The following is a 17,947-nucleotide window of genomic DNA, read 5'->3' as shown; positions in this document are numbered from 1 at the left end:
TAACTTGAAAAATGGCCCTCCCAATGGACTACTGAGGTATTTGGTGTTCAAGCATCACAAAAGCAGGGCCCTGGCCCCAACTACCCACAAAAGGTCTTGCCTGTTTTCAAAATTGGAGGACAAATTGGTGTTCTTTAACTTTTTCCGGCCCTTTTTGTCTGAGCTACTTACACTTGTCATTCCCTGATTGACATTTATAGCTAGGCACCACAGCACAGTGTGGCTTTGGTATCTAGTGTCAGTTCCAAGTCCCCTAGAGAGAGAGACCAAAACTAATTTATTCACTTTATGCATGTCCTGGGGACTGGCATCATTTAGGACTTCTAAAGGTCATAGCCAGTACTTTAAATTGAGCCCTGAAACAAAAGGGCAACTGGTAGTTGAGATAACATAGGTGTGATAACTGCACTTTGTCTGGCCTAAAACAATACCTGCAAACACTAATTGCAGCCCCCTAAGCTCTTAGAGGTAGCTTCATACTGAGCGCATTGCAGACCTGGATGTATGAAGAACATGAATCATTGACGGTAGGCCTGCTGAATCCAGACAGAATCACAGCTAGCAGAAGAGTATTGGATCTCTCTACAGTGCCATTCTGCCCTCCTTCCTTTCTCACAAGCACCCTGCTTAGGAAGTAGAGTGTCCATTCTAGGGGGCCCTTGTGGAGAAGGAGGGAGGGTGCAGTGACACTGCAGAAGAAGCTCTCTGTGGTAGGGAGGAAGCTGAGGGAGCCCTGTTTATAGACACAGAAACCTGTTTTGTAAGTTGTTTTGTAAGTTTTAAATAATTCTCCCTCTCTGTTGCTGTTGGTTTCACTGGGGAAATTGTCAGCACTGTCAGTTTCAGTCCCAATATTTTCCTTTTCTTTCTGGACCATGTCAGTATGGTCAATGTCACTCCCCCACATTGTCAGATTCGCTCTGCTGCCAGGGCCACATGGAGTGTGAAGGGTCTTTTGCAGCTTCCTACTCAGCACCATTGGCTGCAAACCAGAAGTCAGGGCTGAAAGTATTGTTCATAGGTTGAATGTTTGTAAATGGGAGAGCTTCTGTATTGGTTAACTGCCAGAGTCCTTTCTGCATGGGTGTCAGTGTAACAAAGCTTTGACTGTGTAAGGCAGTGGTTCCCAAACTTACTGGGGTCACGGTGCCCCCACAATCTTCCAGGCTCAGGCAGATGCTGCCATCTGGGATCTTATGAAATCTTGCAAGATCCAACACGGCGGTGCCCAAATTTTGCAAGATTTTGTGAAATCCAAGATGGTGGTGTCTGGGCAAACAAGTAGGAGGGGGAACTAGAGACATCTTGCAGTGCCCCTGTAAGTGTGCCATGTTGCTCCTAAGGCATCGTGATGCATACTTTGGAAACCTCTGGTTTAAGAAGTTTCAAAGTAGAAATAATTGGCAAGAGATGGAAGCACTCTAAGGAAGAAATTTCAAGTTGATTTTTGTTGTTGTTTTAGTGAACATAAGAACAGCCCCACTGGATCAGGCCATAGGCCCATCTAGTCCAGCTTCCTGTATCTCACAGCGGCCCACCAAATGTCCCAGGGAGCACACCAGATAACAAGAGACCTGCATCCTGGTGCCCTCCCTTGCATCTGGCATTCTGACATAGCCCATTTCTAAAACCAGGAGGTTGCGCATACACATCATGGCTTGTACCCAATAATGGATTTTTCCTCCAGAAACTTGTCCAATCCCCTTTTAAAGGCATCCAGGCCAGTCGCCATCACCACATCCTGTGGCAAGGAGTTCCACAGACCAACCACACGCTGAGTAAAGAAATATTTTCTCTTGTCTGTTCTAACTCTTCCAACACTCAACTTTAGTGGATGTCCCCTGGTTCTGGTATTATGTGAGAGTGTAAAGAGCATCTCCCTATCCACTCTGTCCATCCCCTGCATAATTTTGTATGTCTCAATCATGTCCCCCCTCAGGCGTCTCTTTTCTAGGCTGAAGAGGCCCAAACGCCGTAGCCTTTCCTCGTAAGGAAGGTGCCCCAGCCCCGTAACCGTCTTAGTCACTCTCTTTTGCACCTTTTCCATTTCCACTATGTCTTTTTTGAGATGCGGCGACCCCGGAACTGGACACAATACTCCAGGTGTGGCCTTACCATAGATTTGTACAACGGCATTATAATGGAATCATTTTAAATGTTCCAAAAGTCAATGTCAGTCAAGAATATGAACAAAAAAACAAACAAGGAAAAGCTACAATATTTGAGAGATGTTTAGCTTGGAAAAAAAGACAGTTAAGCAAGGATATAATTGAGACTTCTACAGTTATGCTTGATATGAAGAAAAACAATTTTTGCCCCTCTCCCACAATTCTAGGACCAGGTCATCCAATGAAGCTGATTGGTAGACAAAATGAGGTACTTTTTAATACAGTGCATACCTGGGGGATTTGTTGCAACAGGATGCAGTGATGGCTACATGCCTGGAAGATCTTAAAAAGAATTGGCACTTTCATAGATGACAAGTCTTGATGGGTATGTGATGCCACTAGGTTCAGTGGCTATGGAGGAGCAAAAGCAGGAGAAAAGTGTGACTTTTTTCTTCCTGATTGTGTACTAGTCATAGGTAGCTGATGGGTCTCAGTGAAAAACAGGATGCTAGATGGGACTAGATGGGGCCTTTGTCCTGATCCAACAGAATGCAGAATGCTAGCACAGTGAAAAGCTGCCTAGAATAAGCAAATCATACACTATGTCTTCAACATAGAATCGGGCACTTGTTTAATTTACAGCCCAATCCTATCCCTCCTTTCTATCAGTAGAACATGTGTCTGATGGCAGAAGTGAGAGGATGCTGGTAGAAGTGATGTTTTGCCAGCAAGCACAACAAGGCTGCCAGTGCGATGGCTGGTGGCCACCTGCATGGACCAGCAGAGAGGCCACTGTCAGCTGCACGGTGAGTTGGTGGTGGGTGAAATGGGGTGGGGAGGGATGGATAAGATTCTGAGATGGGTAGTAGGTGAGAATTGGGATCTGTTGAAGGTGGGAAGAAGTGGTTATCAGCATCTCTGCCAATATTCTATCTCCCTTCCTGACCCATCTCCCAGGGTCCACTCAGACTTGCACCCACAAAATAGCCGGCACAGATCCAGGGAGGCCCACTGGGGCATCTGAGGCTTGCCCAGAGATTAAAGAACAAATGTTCCCTTACCTCAAGGGGGCCTCCAGGACTGCCCTCACAGGATGAAGTGTGCACCCCATCAGTGCAGCTGTGTCAGTGGGAGGGGGACGTTTGTTGGAGTGGGCTGTTGATAGAATTGTTCCTCTTCTAGTTCGCATGAGATGTAGCTATTTGCACAAGTCGTTTTAAAAGTCTAGTTGCTAGACTTGAACATATAAGTGATAGTATAAGTGACAGCACATGATAGTAATGAGTTTCACAATTGAAAGGTGGAGGCAGGGATGTGTGTATGTATGTAAAATTATATTATTTGGTTGCAGAGCATAAATTGGCATTCATCTTTTTGTAGCTGAAAACTCCAAGTTCTTGTCAAACACCCACATGAGGAACTCCGATAAATGCCTCCTCTAATTGCTGTAAATGAGCAATATGCCTATTTTAATTCAACAAAATGTTGAACATTGGATGTTGGATGCACAGTGGTTGCATCCAGTCACTATGCAGCATGAAAGCTCCTGAAAGTCATTGAACTGGGCACTGGGTAGGGCTGAAAATATTGTGGGGAGGGGTGTTATTGCAGGCAGGCTACAGAGAAAATTCACATGGTGGAACAGGGCTAGTATCTCCTTATTTATTTGTTTTTCTTTAATTATTTATACTTATTTATTTTAATTTGCCTGGTGATGTCACTTCCAGCCGTGACATCACTTCTGGTGGGTCCCGGACAGATTGTCATTCTAAAAAGTGGGTCCTGGTGACACCCTAGTGACCAAAATTGTAGAAATCATGGCTTTTAGAAATAAAACTATCGTGGTATATACCATTTGATGCAAAGTTATATGCATGCCTTATGGGAAATATTCACTGCATTTATTTTCCGGTTATTATTATTCATTTCATGTCATGATTGTTACTATTTCTCAGTCTCACCTACCTCACAGGGTTGTTGTGAGGACAAAGTAAGAGGAGGAATCATGCACACCATCCTGAGCACTTAGAGGAAGGGTGGTATTAAAATGTAATTAATTAATTATGTCGTATGGGGGGAGATGACAAAAATTTATGGGTCCCAGGTGTCAAATGACCTAGCTATACCACTGAGTGATGCCACTCCCCACCTGCAGTCTTGAAGTGGTACAGCTCAGACACTTTAAATTTACATTTTGCTGAAAAGCAAGTTGCTGGTGGCTTTTCCAACAAGTGAAGCACTGTAAGCAGAAGGGGGAAGGTTCCCCAAGTCCAGCCTGTGCCTTACTCACAGGGTGACAATGAAGGACATGAGTTTGGAGGAGAGGCTCCAGGACAGAAAGGACGAAATAAAGCTCTCCTTCCTCAGCTTGCAGCTTTTTATCCAAGGCCTGCTATTGCTGTGTCATCATCACACTGTAGTAGAAGCACATGAAACTTGTTCATGTGTACTTAGGTCTGGCTAGTATCTATGGTTGCCAGCTCTGGCTGAAGCTATCCCTGGAGATTCCCTCCCCTGCATGATATAATGATGCACATTCTTGGCCACCCTTTTAAAATCCAGGGTTGTTTTCAGTTGTCACCTGGAAATCGATGCTGATTCTTGAAAACTCCAGGCCAATTTGTGCATTGGAATGTGCCTCTGAATATCCTGTCCACATCTGATTATGCGCTCCAGATTCATCCAAGCAGCATGGGAAGATGGAAGAAGGGAAAAGAGTGCAACCCCCACCGACCTGGGCTGTTTGATACACACCACATAAACTCCCCATCACAAAACTATAATCTTAAGATGCCAAACACCTGCAACACGTGTCAGTTGTGTAGGCAAGGTAACACTTGTCTTTGTTGAGTTGCTCTGAGACTTGGCTTTTGTTCTGTCATCTCCTTTAGCTTTTCTCTGTAGACCTGTATATAATTTCCTTTTATTTTAAGTGTACTTGTAATGTACACTCGACTGTAGTCTTCTGAAAACCATCATGATACCCGTGCGGTTCTCTGAGTATAATTGCTTAGCCTTTTTATAATGGAAATGAAATAGCTGGCAGGGTGGGTTGTTTTCTAACTTCTAAAGGATAAGTGTGAGTCAAACCTCTCATCAAATTATATTATAGGCAATTTCAGACTTTTGTGAAGAAGTCACAGGTGTACCCATATTCTTAATGATCATTAGCCATCACAATGGAATATTTCATGTGCAACTGACAGTCCTATGGGTGTAGGTTCAAAAGAAAAAAAAAATGGTATCAAATTCTCTGCTCATTGGCAACCCCTTCTGCCCACAGAATTAAAGGTTACAATGGGTGGGCTTCTGGTCCAAGGAATTGGACCAGGTCTTCTCAAACTGGGGTGTTGCAATGTCCCAGCCTGAGGGCCCTGGACTCTTTCCCCTTAAGGGGCAGGTGCAGGGGGGATGCAGCAACATGATCCCCAGGATCGCTTCGTTAAGGGGGCTGCAGGGACTGGCATTTACTTACCAGATTGCAAACCAGAGGCAGAGTGCGATTGCTCTGCTTTCACTTTCTGAAGGCTGGAGAGCCCTACGGATCCTCGCACCCCCGGGAGGCTGCTGCAGGGACGGTTAAGTAAATGCCAGTCCCTGCAGACCCCTTAGCGATGCAATCCTGGGGATCATGTCACTGCCTTCCCCCTGCCCCCGCTGCCTTCCCCGCTCCCACACAGGCACTTACTGTGGTCCTCCCTGAGAGTTTGAACTGCAAAATTGAACTAGCAGCAGATTTAAATCAGTGACTTCAGGGATGCAGGTGTAGCACCATCTGGCTTTGTCTGGCCAAAGGCATGAACTGCAAATACATTTACCATACTAGCCAAGGCAGTACCCCCCCACACACACACACACAGGCACACCAATAAACCAGAGTGGATCAGCTGGTACCTATTAGCTGATATACCGAAAAGCAGGAGTTCTGAAACTCTTCGGGAGTTTGAGAACCTTTGGTAAGTTTTAGTGGGGATGGGGACTGGGGGTGTGTGTCCTGATGGCGCTTCAGTGATCGGGCGCCATAGGGATCCAGGGCTAGATCCCTGAGGACATAACTGGGGGTCAGGAAGCCTCCTAGAGGGTCCTGGAGGCTTGCAGACCCTTCCACAATCATCCTCTCTGCTGCAGTGAGCTCCGGTTGCACAGGGAAGGCTCACAGAGGGGGCTGCGAGCCTCCAGGACCCTCCAGGAGGCTTCCAAACTCCCTGCCTGGTATGTCTACATACCCTTGGGTCCCCAAGGCACTGCAATAACTGCAGCGTCATTGGGGCACCCATGCCTGGGTCACTCCCCTTAAGGGGGAATGGTCCCTTTTCCTATGGTGGGTTGCGACCCACCACTTTGAGAAGCACTGCAACAAAGGCTTCTGGGTATTGTTCTGATTAATAAAGACACCTTTTTATTATCTGCTGGTTCTTTTCATCTTCATTTGCTCTTTCTTTCTTTACCTTTGCCACCCATCCATCCGTGAACAGAAAGCTGGGAATGTAGGGAAACCATTTTGTTTTGCTTTCCTTTTCGTCATCATCAATTAATTACAGAATTCATATTTGTATACTGCTTTGTGTGATCACTACCTTTATATAATCTAGGAAATGACTGTGTGATTCAAGTCTATACGCTTTGTACATTGTCGTCACACTACCCCCTTAAGGACATTGCACAGCCAGACTCTCTCTTTCCTCTCTCTGTATAAACCAGGGGTTCCCAAAGTATGTGTCGCACACTCACAGGGGCGCTGCAGGATGTCCCTGGTTGCCCCTCCTATGTGTTTCCCCGGGTGCCGCCATCTTGGATCTCATGAAATTTTGTGAGATTTGGGTGCTACCATCTTGGATCCAGGGGCAGAAATGGGGAGGGGCATGGGTGCATGCCCCCCCAACATGATGCCAGAAGGGAAGGGCACCTACAGGGATGCGAAACAGCCCAAGCACAACCAGGAGTACAGGTCTACCCACCTGGAAGAGGCAGAATGGAAGCCCAGGTCAACCGGGCAGGTAGATCTGCATTCCAAGTCCATGCGAAAGCCCAGGTCTACCCGCCCAACTAACATTAGCTACAGAGGCCACAAGTTCAGTCAGGAGCCCTGGTCTTCCCAGCAGGTAGATCTAGGCTCCAACTCCAGGCAGGAGCCCAGGTCAACCCGCCCAGTGAACCTCAGCCATGGTTGATTGAGCCCACCTGGTTGACCTGGGCTCTGGAGTTGGTAGTGCTCTTGGCCCTCCCCAAACAAAATACTGGATCTGTCCCTGTTTAGATCTCACAAAATTTTGCAAGATTCAATACAGCTGAGCTGGAAAGAAGAGGGTGTGGGGGCATCGTGACCCAGGTAGGTTTGGGAACTACAGCTGGTAATCCCAGCAAATTCAAGGCCTGATCAAAAAACAGTCCTAAACTGTTCATAAACAGTTCCCAGGCTTCCTGGAGGCTCTTGGTACCATTGATATTAAAGTCAGTTAGGTAGACAGTTTTCAAAGAATCAACAGGGGAAATAATGGGCAGGAGGTCTGGTCTAGAGAGTTGAGCCTCCATTTGCCTGAAGATAACATCCGAAGGTCGCCAGTTCGAGGCCACCGGCACCGTGCGATCTTGAAGCAGCTGACAAGCTGAGCCGAGCTATTCCACCTGCTCTGAGCGTGGGAGGATGGAGGCCAGAATGTGCGACCAGATCAAGAAAGAAACATCTGAATGTTGTGGTTTCTTGAAAGATAGAAACCTTCTTTCAAATTGTAAAAATTCCTACGGGGATTTTAATTGCCTTCTTATGTAAACCATCTTGAATAAAGTCTAAGGAGAAATCGGAGGACCAAGAAAGGCGGTATAGGAATACCTGTATTATTATTAGTATTATTATTAATAGTCCATCTATCTCAGCCTTCCTATGTCAGCATTAGGGATTCTACCTAAAAACCAGTGTGTAGGGGGCATGGTGTTCACAAAGTACAGTTGGGATGTTCAGAGCCCTTCACATACATTATCTCAGTAATTCTTACAACAGTGCTGTATTGTACGAATACAATCTGGAACGAATATAGAGCTTATAGGCTTCTGACCTCCAACGCCCTATACATCAGATGGCCTCGGCCGTCATTCCCATCCTGGCAGCTGCTGTAGCAGCTCCAATACGTAAAGAATGAAGCCCATATAACCCAGCTGGTAAGAGGTGAACGGTGGGAGCTACTGCCACAAACTATAAGAAACCCAATTTCAAGCGTCTTAGGCACCCTGCCAAGAAGATGTATATAAATAAATCATTTGCGTTGCCAGTGCTTGTGTGGAGTTCAATAGAATCTCAACATTTTAAATTCAGTAGACAGGTTTCAACAGATAACACCCACCTTTAGAGCAATTCATGTACATTTGGCAGGACTAATAATGTCTTACTTCATTTATTTTCTCAGTTTTGTCTCTTTCTCATCCGTAGGTATCAAGAGGAGAATGGTGTAATTGTGCCCCAGCAGCCATCTCTGAGTCTACCATAGGAATGCATGTTATTTTATTGTATGCAAATTGGTCTCCAAATCAGTTGCTATCTCTCTGGCCCTGAGATATTTCCAGTGTGACTTTGACCTGAATAGGCTGATGGCCTTGTGGTATTTTATCATTTATGAAACGCTTTGAAATGCTTATTTGTGGCATCGCTTCTCTTGTGCAGACAAACTGGGCAGCTGTTGTACTGTTTTCCCAAATAATCATGACCTCCTTCTTGTTGCTCTTTCCCTTTAGGATTTTGGAGACGATGGGTCCCTGTACATTACCAAGATTACTACAACTCACATGGGAAATTACAGCTGCTATGCGGATGGCTATGATAAACTCTACCAGACTCATATTCTTCAAGTGAACGGTAGGAAAGATGTTCCAATTACCAAATTATGGGTCAGTGTCTGGATTTAATTCACAAGTTCCCAAAGTGTGCATTGCCACAGTCTGGGGCACTGTGAGGCACTTGCCGGGGCGTCGCAGGTCATCTGCTGCCCTGGTAGGGAGAACACAGTATGAACCTCCCGAACAGCGGCAAGAGGCTCAGTGCAGTGGGCAGAGCTGCAGTGCGCAGAAAGCACATTCTGGGAAGGGCCCTCCCACCTGCCCTGACCCTGTTGCCACTGTTTGGCGACTTGTGTCCACCTCCAAACCTTGAAGTGTGTGGTCAGTGACATCACTGTGAGATCCGTTTCACGTCACTGACACTCATTTCTGGGTTCCGAGGGCATCTCAGCAGCAGTAAGTTTGAGAACTGCTGTACTAGATTATTTTGGTTCTTACTAGTTGTATAAAAACCAAAAAAACAAGAGGGACAAAGAGAATAAAATTCCAATAATGTTTTCTTGCGTATAAATAAACTTGCAGGAAAAGAAGATTCAGTCACAGTATGTCACAATCCTATGTAATTAATTCATGTTGAAAAAGATAAGGGAGACTATTTTCTTTTGTGTGTTGAGCTTTTAATGCTCTTGAACAATATGGGTTCTGGCTCTTCTATCAGTCGAAAATGGGAAAGTTGTCGACGTGGTAACCTTGAATACAGCTTAAACAATTATTGCACTGACAATGCAGCAATCCATTTGTAGCCCTGCTGATTTTTAAACAACACAGAGCTTTCCCAATGGAAGACTGTGTTCATATTTAAGAAAAATATGGACTTAAAAATGTCGAGCAATCAGGTGCTTCCAAAAAACCATCAAAACACTACTGGACTCAACAGCAATGAAAACCATTGTCTCTGTTTAGTGGCTTAAAATATTGATGGTTCAGGATTCTGAAGTTTCTTACCAGGAAATTAAAAAAGTACTAATATGCATTCTTGTTTCTGGGATGATATAAACTGAATGCTTGTTGAATATTTATTGCCTATTTACTAGCCAGTCACTGCTGTTTCTGAATAAGCAGGAAGACGTCACTTCATAACATTAAAACTAGGGGTTGTTCTGTGCAACTGATTGATGGAAGTTTCAGAACAGATCAATAACTGACACATATAATAACTAATCTATGGAATTTGCCACAGCATGTGGTGATGGCTGGCAGTTTGGGTGACTTTCAAAGGGAATCTGACAAATTCATGGCCCCCGGGCTCTGCCGATAGCTACTGGACAGCTGTATGCTGCCTCCTGGTTCAGAGGTTGTATGTTTGCAAACCAAAGACAAGACACTTTATTTCTTTGTGATAGATCTGATAAAAAATGTATTTGACTATGAAGAAATGATTTTGATTCAGCTGTGGCGTTTCAACTCTTGCCCTTTGGCTTTGATTCTTCTTTTCAACTTAAGTCTTCTCCCTATGAAAAGTCCCAGTGGTCACTTGTAAGCAAAATTGACTTATTTGTTCCCTTGGGGCTGTACACACTTAAATAATGTGGGGAGTCTGGAACAGAAGGGTGGTTAGCAGTTGAAGATATTCTGGAGAAAGGTGGTTTGGTTTGAACATCTGAGGATCAGAAATGCCAATTTTAAAAAAACCTGATTTTGGATCAAAAGAAGGGATCAAAGTGTCACCTTTGATCCTGGAAACAAAAGAATTTTGGAATGCTGTTGAAAAATGTTTTAATTTTGCCAGCTCATGAGAAAATATGGGTATAAATGTACCCAGTGAACACGCTGGAATGAGATGTCTCATTCCTCCTTACTGACTCTGGATATGTAAGCATCAATTGCTGTGGTAAAATCTGTGATGAGTCTTGACTTAATCTTGCGCTTCGTGAAATTATTGCTCTTTGGTGTGTGTTATGCATGTATAATCTATGAATATGTATACTATTTTTTGTATCTAAGAAAGCGAACTTAGTTCTTTAGTAGATCTGTTGTCTCTTGAGTTCTTGGTATAAATAATCATGTTATACCTTGAACCTGAATGCAGGGAGCAGAGAGGAGGAAATCCTTCATGGTAAGCTTTGTACCTTTGATCTCATCTGATCTTGGAAGCTAAGCAGGGTCAGGCCTGGTTAGTACTTGGATGGGAGACCGCCTGGGAATACTGGGTGCTGTAGGCTTATACCATAGTCTTTCGAGACTGAAGGTTACCAACCAGTTACCTGAGTAGTGTACAGTGGATGTAAAGATCGGGAGTGTGAAAATCTTATTGATAACAAGAATAGACTGCAACGTCTTCACCTCCTGCTTATGGGTCTTCCAGAAGTAGCTAGTTGACTATTGTCAGGAAGAGGGTACTAGACTAAAAGCACTTTTGGCTTTTTGATTCAGCAAAACTTTTTTATGTTACTATATAAGTCAAGACCCACTGGGTTGCTAGCCAGATCTTCCAGGTTGATTCTTGCTTCATCAAACTCCAAAGGATGCAAAGCTGAAGAAGCAAATAGTTGTTGCCCTGGTATCCCCCTACAAAACACTCATGACACAAATCTTGGAAGATGATAGGGCCATAATTTATTTGAAATTACAGTGCTCGGCAACAGTTGGCAGATGCAGCAAATCCTGACTCAACTCCACCCCTTTAGTGTGGGCACCTAACTAGGAGGAGACAGTTGACCTGTCTGAGCACTCCACTGGGCATACCACCCTGGCTCAGAACCTGGATTCTCCCACAGGCTTCCCCAGATTCTTCACCACCGTTCCCTGGAATGGGGTCAAAGAAGCTGAATTGCTCTGCCCAACCGAGCCAGGCAACCACCAAGGTGAGCATCCCAATTCCATCCCAGGGTCAAGCCAGGCCAAACCCCAATCTGGGTAGCCTTTGAGGACTAGCACTGATTTTAAACTGGCCTGTTGCTTACCTAAGGGCAGAAAGCGAATCCTTATTCCTTCTGCCAGACACTGCCAACCTGGCTAAAAACCCAAACTCAAAGAACTGTCAGGGGTAGGCGAAAAATCTTCACAGTCAGTAATTGAGGAAACAAAAAATCCCTACCTGACCCTAAAAAGCTGCGACTCTCGCTGTAGCCTAAAGGGTAACTGGTGGGTGGGTTCTGTTGAAGCCAAACAAAAGAGCAAGGCCTGTGCATCGCTTTTGAGGCTAGCTTCCTGCATCTCACAGTGGACCACCAGATGCCTCTGGGTGTACTCAAGACAACATGATACCTTTATCTGTTGCCACTCCTGTGCATCTGGTATTCAGAGATAGGCTACCTCTAAAACCCAGAGGTTGCATGTAATTATGGCTTGTAACCTGTGATAGATTTTTGCTCCGTAAATGTCCAATCCCCTTTAAAAAGCATCTAGTCCAGATGCGATCTCCACATTCTGTGGCGAGGAGTTCCACAGATTATTACACTTGTTGAGTTCATTGAGGTTTGCCTTTACATGATTTGAAAATGACCCAATCTTCTATCAAAAAATGTGGATCATTCACCAATTGACTTTGAGGTTCAGTAAATGCCTTTGTTACCTGTCCCATACTTCAAACAACCTCACTAGCCTTCCTCCCCACCCCCATGCATCCTCTACTTTCCCCAATGGCAGTGCAGGGCTACTTCTTATCCCATCAGTACTATAAAGGGCAGAATAATGAGATTAAAGTGTAGTGCACCAGTCTTTACTGCAGGCAGAAAGAAATAATAGCTAAGGAGCATATTGGAGTTGCAGTCTTTGTGAGGGGTACTGAGTTGGAAGTGACTCTTGCAAAGACTGAAGCCCATACAACCCTTCACCTTTCTTTCTTCTTGTTTGGAAAAAAGGAAGAGAAAAGGCTTTGTGCAGCACACTTTAATCTTACTGTACTGCCTCTACAGCAGTAAGGGGAGAAGAAAGGTGCCCCACCCCCACTGCTGGTGGTGTAAATAAAAGGGAGGGCCATGTTACCCTCAGACATGTTTTTAAGACACACATGGAGAAATCTGTTGCATGCGCTGAAACCAAGCACAGTGGGCAATGGCATAGCTCAATGAAGTGGCATGAATAGAAAAGGTCATAGGTGTAACTTTACTAGGAGGAGTAACTTTACTAGGAAGAGTAACTTACTAGGAGTAAGTTCCTTACTAGGAGTAAGTTACTAGAAGTGTAACTTTTTTAGATAACTTTATTTTGGGGATAAAACTACAGTAACTGGGATGGGGAATCAAAGTAAGATAAAATACAATGTGCACTGCAATCTCTCACACAACTAGGTGCTAAACATCAGTGGTTTATAGGCAGAAGAAAAGAGCCAGACTCAGGCTTTACAAGGAAAAATTATGTGCTGCTATGCTGCTTTATGTTTCGGTGTTTAACATCTGATGTTTTCGATGATGAGTTTCTTACTGCTTTTGATAGTTTTAACTGCTGTTTATTGTTTTATAAGTGTTGGGGTTTGTTCTGGGGTTTAGTTGTTTAATTTTCACTTTGTTTTTATGATGAGATTGCTTTTTATATTTTTTGTTAGCTGCCCTTGGTACCCATAGTGCGGGGAAAGGAGGTGTATAAATGTTTTCAATAAAGAAAAAGAGGCAAGTAACAGTGTAAATGAAGAAAAGGAAAATGGGGAGGTGAGAAGAACAAAAATAAGTTGGGAGGATTTACCAGGGAAAATAGGAGTTTAAGAACAGGGGGAGAATTTGCAAGAGTGAGATAGGGAGAAGAGAACAATCAAGAGGAAAAGAACTGAAGGAAGTAGGAAACTCCATGGTTCCATTCATAGTGCTGAAATCATGGCTGAGTCTTTGCTCTGTGTAGCCTGAACCAGTGCTACAGGCGACATGTGATCATACTGTTGTGCTCAGGTTAATTAGAGTCCAAGGACAGGTCTACTCAGGTAAACTTGTAGCATTGCAGCGAGCACAATCAAAAGCCACTACACCAACGCAGGCTGTGAACAGCTGTCCTTTTTGGGCTGCCTTACAATGCACCAATTTCCCTAGAAAGCAGCTGTTGCTCCCTTGCCCAGCTCCCCCTCAAACAGCCAAGACTGCAGCCTAGTCCCTGGGCCCCCATCAAAGCCCTTTCAGCATTTAAATACCCCACATTTTAGCAGAAGGATCATTTGATCTCGGCATTAATCTAGCCCAGGGGTGCCCAAACCCCAGCCCGGGGGCCACTTGCGGCCCTCGGGGACTTCCAATCCTGCCCTCAGGGAGCCCCCAGTCTCCAATGAGCATCTGGCCCTCTGGAGATTTGCTGGAGCCCGTGCTGGCCTGACGCAACGGCTCTCAGCTTGAGGGCGACTGTTCAACCTCTTGTGTGAGCTGTGGGATGAGAGCTCCCTCCACTACTTGCTGTTTCACCTCTGTGATGCAGCATGGACAGCAAAGGAAAGGCCAGCCTTGCTTTGTGCAAGGCCTTTTAGAGGTCTGAAGCTACTGCAAGACCTTCATTCATTCATATAAGTTCCATCTCTAATATATTCATTTATGTAAATTTATTCAAATTTTAAATGTAAATTAATTCTTTTTCCCCCGGCCCCTGACATAGTGTCGGAGAGATGATGTGGCCCTCCTTCCAAAATGTTTGGACACCCCTGATCTAGCCCCGTGACTCCTCCAATGCAATGGACACTGCAACCTGGGGACAAAACTTTAGTAACCTTTCTGGCTTCTTTTCCCTTTCTCCTCCTCTCTCTTTTCTCTTTTCACTACATTCAGACCCCTTCTCCCTTCCTTTCTCTCCTTGCTTTTGCCATGACAAACCCCTTTTTCCTTTTAAGGTCTTCTTCTCTCTTTAGCAACTGTTTGCATTTAGGGCCTAGTTGCATGCATGGCTGAGAAACAAGGAGTACCATTTCTTTTGATTCCTCTACCTGATCTTTGTAAAATTATCTCCATGATAAAAGGCATGGAGGTTGTTGTGCCTTAACCCTCACCTGCATCTTCCTGTCCAGTCAAACTATTGAGCTGTGCCATTGGCCACTGCACATGACAGATATTTCCCCTGTGTACACGTTACCACACTTCCTGAAATACACACCCATTAACAGTCTCCTTCCCTGGTAAATATGCATAGGATTATTGCAGTGTATGAACACCCAAGATCAGGAAATAATGTGACATCAAGATAAGTATAAAATCCAGATAAAAGTTTGTTACATCTAATTAGGTTTTTCAAAGATATTCAGTGCTTCTAATTTTGCACATGATTATTATTACTGTGATTCATAATGCATCAAAGTCATTTCTTTATTACCAACAAATCTGTGATAGGGTAGCATGCTGAGCCATTTCCTATAAACAGTTGGGTAACATTTGAAAATGCATCATTCTGTTTCACAATAGTCAAAATTAATTATTTCTCTTTTATAATTCATATTTTCACATGTCAGTGTTTCAAGGGAACGATGGAGATGATTATTTTAATACAAAGCAGATCTCAAGGGATTGTAAAGTGCCTCTCCGGCATCTTATTTCTCGTCCTCAGACAATCTCAGTTCTGCTCAAATTTAGTGATAAGCTCACCAAGAAACATATTGTTTATTTAAATGTTAAGCTAATCAAGTATTTAGCCGGAAACATCCAATTAGTAGACTTACAGCCTAATACTATCTAAAAAGAGCACTAGCAGAATGTGTGTGTTCCACTGATGCAGGCAACTACAAAGCAACCACAAAGTGCTTTGTGGCAGCACAAGCAGCCAGCCCACCAGTGGGAAAACCAGAGCCACCCTGCATGTTCTGGCAGTCATTGGGAGGCCTGCTGGAGCAAGTAAGCTTGGCTCAGGGGATAGAACAGGGTGGGTGGATGGAACAAGGGGGAGATGGGACAGGGTGGGGGATTGTGCCCAGCAGCACATGCAACATCCAAAGCCCCTTTCCCTGTTCTGATCCACCTGCACAAGGCAGTGGAGACTTGCACTAGCGATATCACTTATGTAGGCCAGAGTTGCACCATAGCAGCTACTGGGACTTCCCCCAGGGCAAGGGGATAAATGTCCCCTTAAGGCAGGGGTTCTCAAGCTTCTCGAGAGTAAATCTCCCATAAGAACATAAGAACAGCTCCACTGGATCAGGCCATAGGCCCATCTAGTCCAGCTTCCTGTATCTCACAGCAGCCCACCAAATGCCCCAGGGAGCACACCAGATAACAAGAGACCTGCATCCTGGTGCCTTCCCTTGCATCTGGCATTCTGACATAGCCCATTTCTAAAATAAGGAGCTTGCACATACACATCATGGCTTGTAACCCATAATGAATTTCTCCTCCAGAAGCTTGTCCAATCCCCTTTTAAAGGCATCCAGGCCAGTCGCCATCACCACATCCTGTGGCAAGGAGTTCCACAGACCAACCACACAAGATAAATCTTGGGATAAATCTTAGTAGGGGCAGGGAAAAAGGCAGCCACTGGAGGGGTTGGGGGGCTTTTTCTAACACATCTTATCTCCTGCCAGGGTCCAGGGGGTGCGGGGAGCACCACGGAGCACTCTGCGGAACTCCCTGCAGCTTGTAAAAAGTGAAAATAGCAATCACACAACCCACTTCGGTTCCACATGCAGATTCTGCCCCACCAGTCCCTCCAGGTGCCAGTCCCCATCCTATGTATCTAAAGTTGTCCATGTGCAGTGCATGCATGTTTCTGCTCACGTGCGATTGTCCACTTAGGAAGCTGCTTTATCCTGAGTCATACCCCTGGACTATCTAATTCAGCATCATCCTCTTTGGCTAATAGCAGCTCTCCAGGGTTTCAGGCAGGGGTCTCTCCCAGTTCTACCTGAGGATGATCAGGGTTTAACTTGAGACCTTCTGCATGCAAAGCATTTGGTCTGCCACTGACTTACAGCCCTCCCTAGATTGTGGACTGTCATCCAGGAAGTTGTTCTGTGAAATAGGCAACTACATTTTACTTTGATGCTTGCATGCAGCTCTGGAGTATCCATTGTTATCTTTGGTTATATTTGGTTTGTGTTTTTTTTTTCTATCTGAAAAGCATTAGTACAATATCAGATGATCCAAGTATTAAAATTTAATTATTAGGGATGTATTGCAATTACAGTGGAAGTAAATAACCTGAAGAGACGAGACTAAGCAATCAGCTTTAATTAAAAGGCTTTTGTGTTAATACAGAGGTGCATGTGTGTATGACAACTCTTACTTTACAATTGCATCACACTATAACTTTGTCTTACAATACAGATCCCAGAGGATGGAACAATACATTCGTAAATGCTAAATATGTCTCTGCTACTCAGCCATGAAATATGATTTCCCCCCACTAATTACATACTGAAGTTAACTCTTCAGCTTTTCCTGTGCAACCCTAGGCATGTTAACTCAGAAGTGTTGATACTTTCAACAGATTTTGAAACCCTATTAATATGCCTAGACTCAGACCCAAATCCTAACCAACTTTCCCACACTGACATAGATGTGCCAATGGGGCATGTGCTACATCCTGTAGTTGGGGGGCAATCACGGAGGCCTCCTCAAGGCAAAGGAAGGTTTGCTCCCTTACCTCAGAGCTGCATTGCCTGTACCTCAGTGCTGGAAATTTGGTTAGGATTGCACTCTTAGGGTCCAATCCTAGTCTTCACTGCCTGCACACACTGTCGCAAACAGCTGTAAGGCACATTTGTGGGCCCTAGCGCCAGTGCTCCACTGGAGCTAGCCCAGCGCTGGTGAAGCACCAGAGCTCCGCAGCTCAGTGGTTGCATGGACTGCCAAACAGCGGAGAAGTAGGTGGGGGCATGGGAAGAGGCAGGGAGGAGGCCTTCCAGGGCGGAGGGAGGGCGAGGAGAGGGCAGGGAAGAGGCGAGCAGGAGGGAGGCGGGACTTGTGGTGCTTCACTCCACCAGATCCTGAGCTTCCATGTCGGGCTGGTCGCTCGACACAGGGCCTCTGAATTCTACACTGACCTTCGGGTCAACATAGGAGTAGATCCACTTTATCCGGGGGAAGGGGACTAAAGTTCCCTTCTCCAGAGGAGGCAGTGGCAGCTGCCTGGAGCGCACGGAATGCAGCGACAGCCTTTTTCGGTGCCGCTGCAGC

The 17,947-nt window shown here is 45.0% G+C and overlaps 1 protein-coding gene across 1 annotated transcript in view; it reads left to right on the top strand.

The window, feature by feature from the left end:
* FSTL5 (follistatin like 5) overlaps positions 1-17,947 on the top strand; it is a 426,493-nt gene that overhangs the window by 328,938 nt on the left and 79,608 nt on the right. Inside the window, exon 7 of the mRNA XM_066632896.1 lies at positions 8,835-8,955. Coding sequence (XP_066488993.1) covers positions 8,835-8,955 — 121 coding nt within the window. The remainder of the gene's footprint in view (positions 1-8,834; positions 8,956-17,947) is intronic.

The sequence above is a fragment of the Tiliqua scincoides genome, chromosome 6 (genome assembly GCF_035046505.1).
Source record: "Tiliqua scincoides isolate rTilSci1 chromosome 6, rTilSci1.hap2, whole genome shotgun sequence".
NCBI lineage: Eukaryota > Metazoa > Chordata > Lepidosauria > Squamata > Scincidae > Tiliqua > Tiliqua scincoides.
The sequence above is the reverse complement of the archived record's forward strand: the minus strand, read 5'-3'. Positions and strand labels throughout refer to the sequence as shown.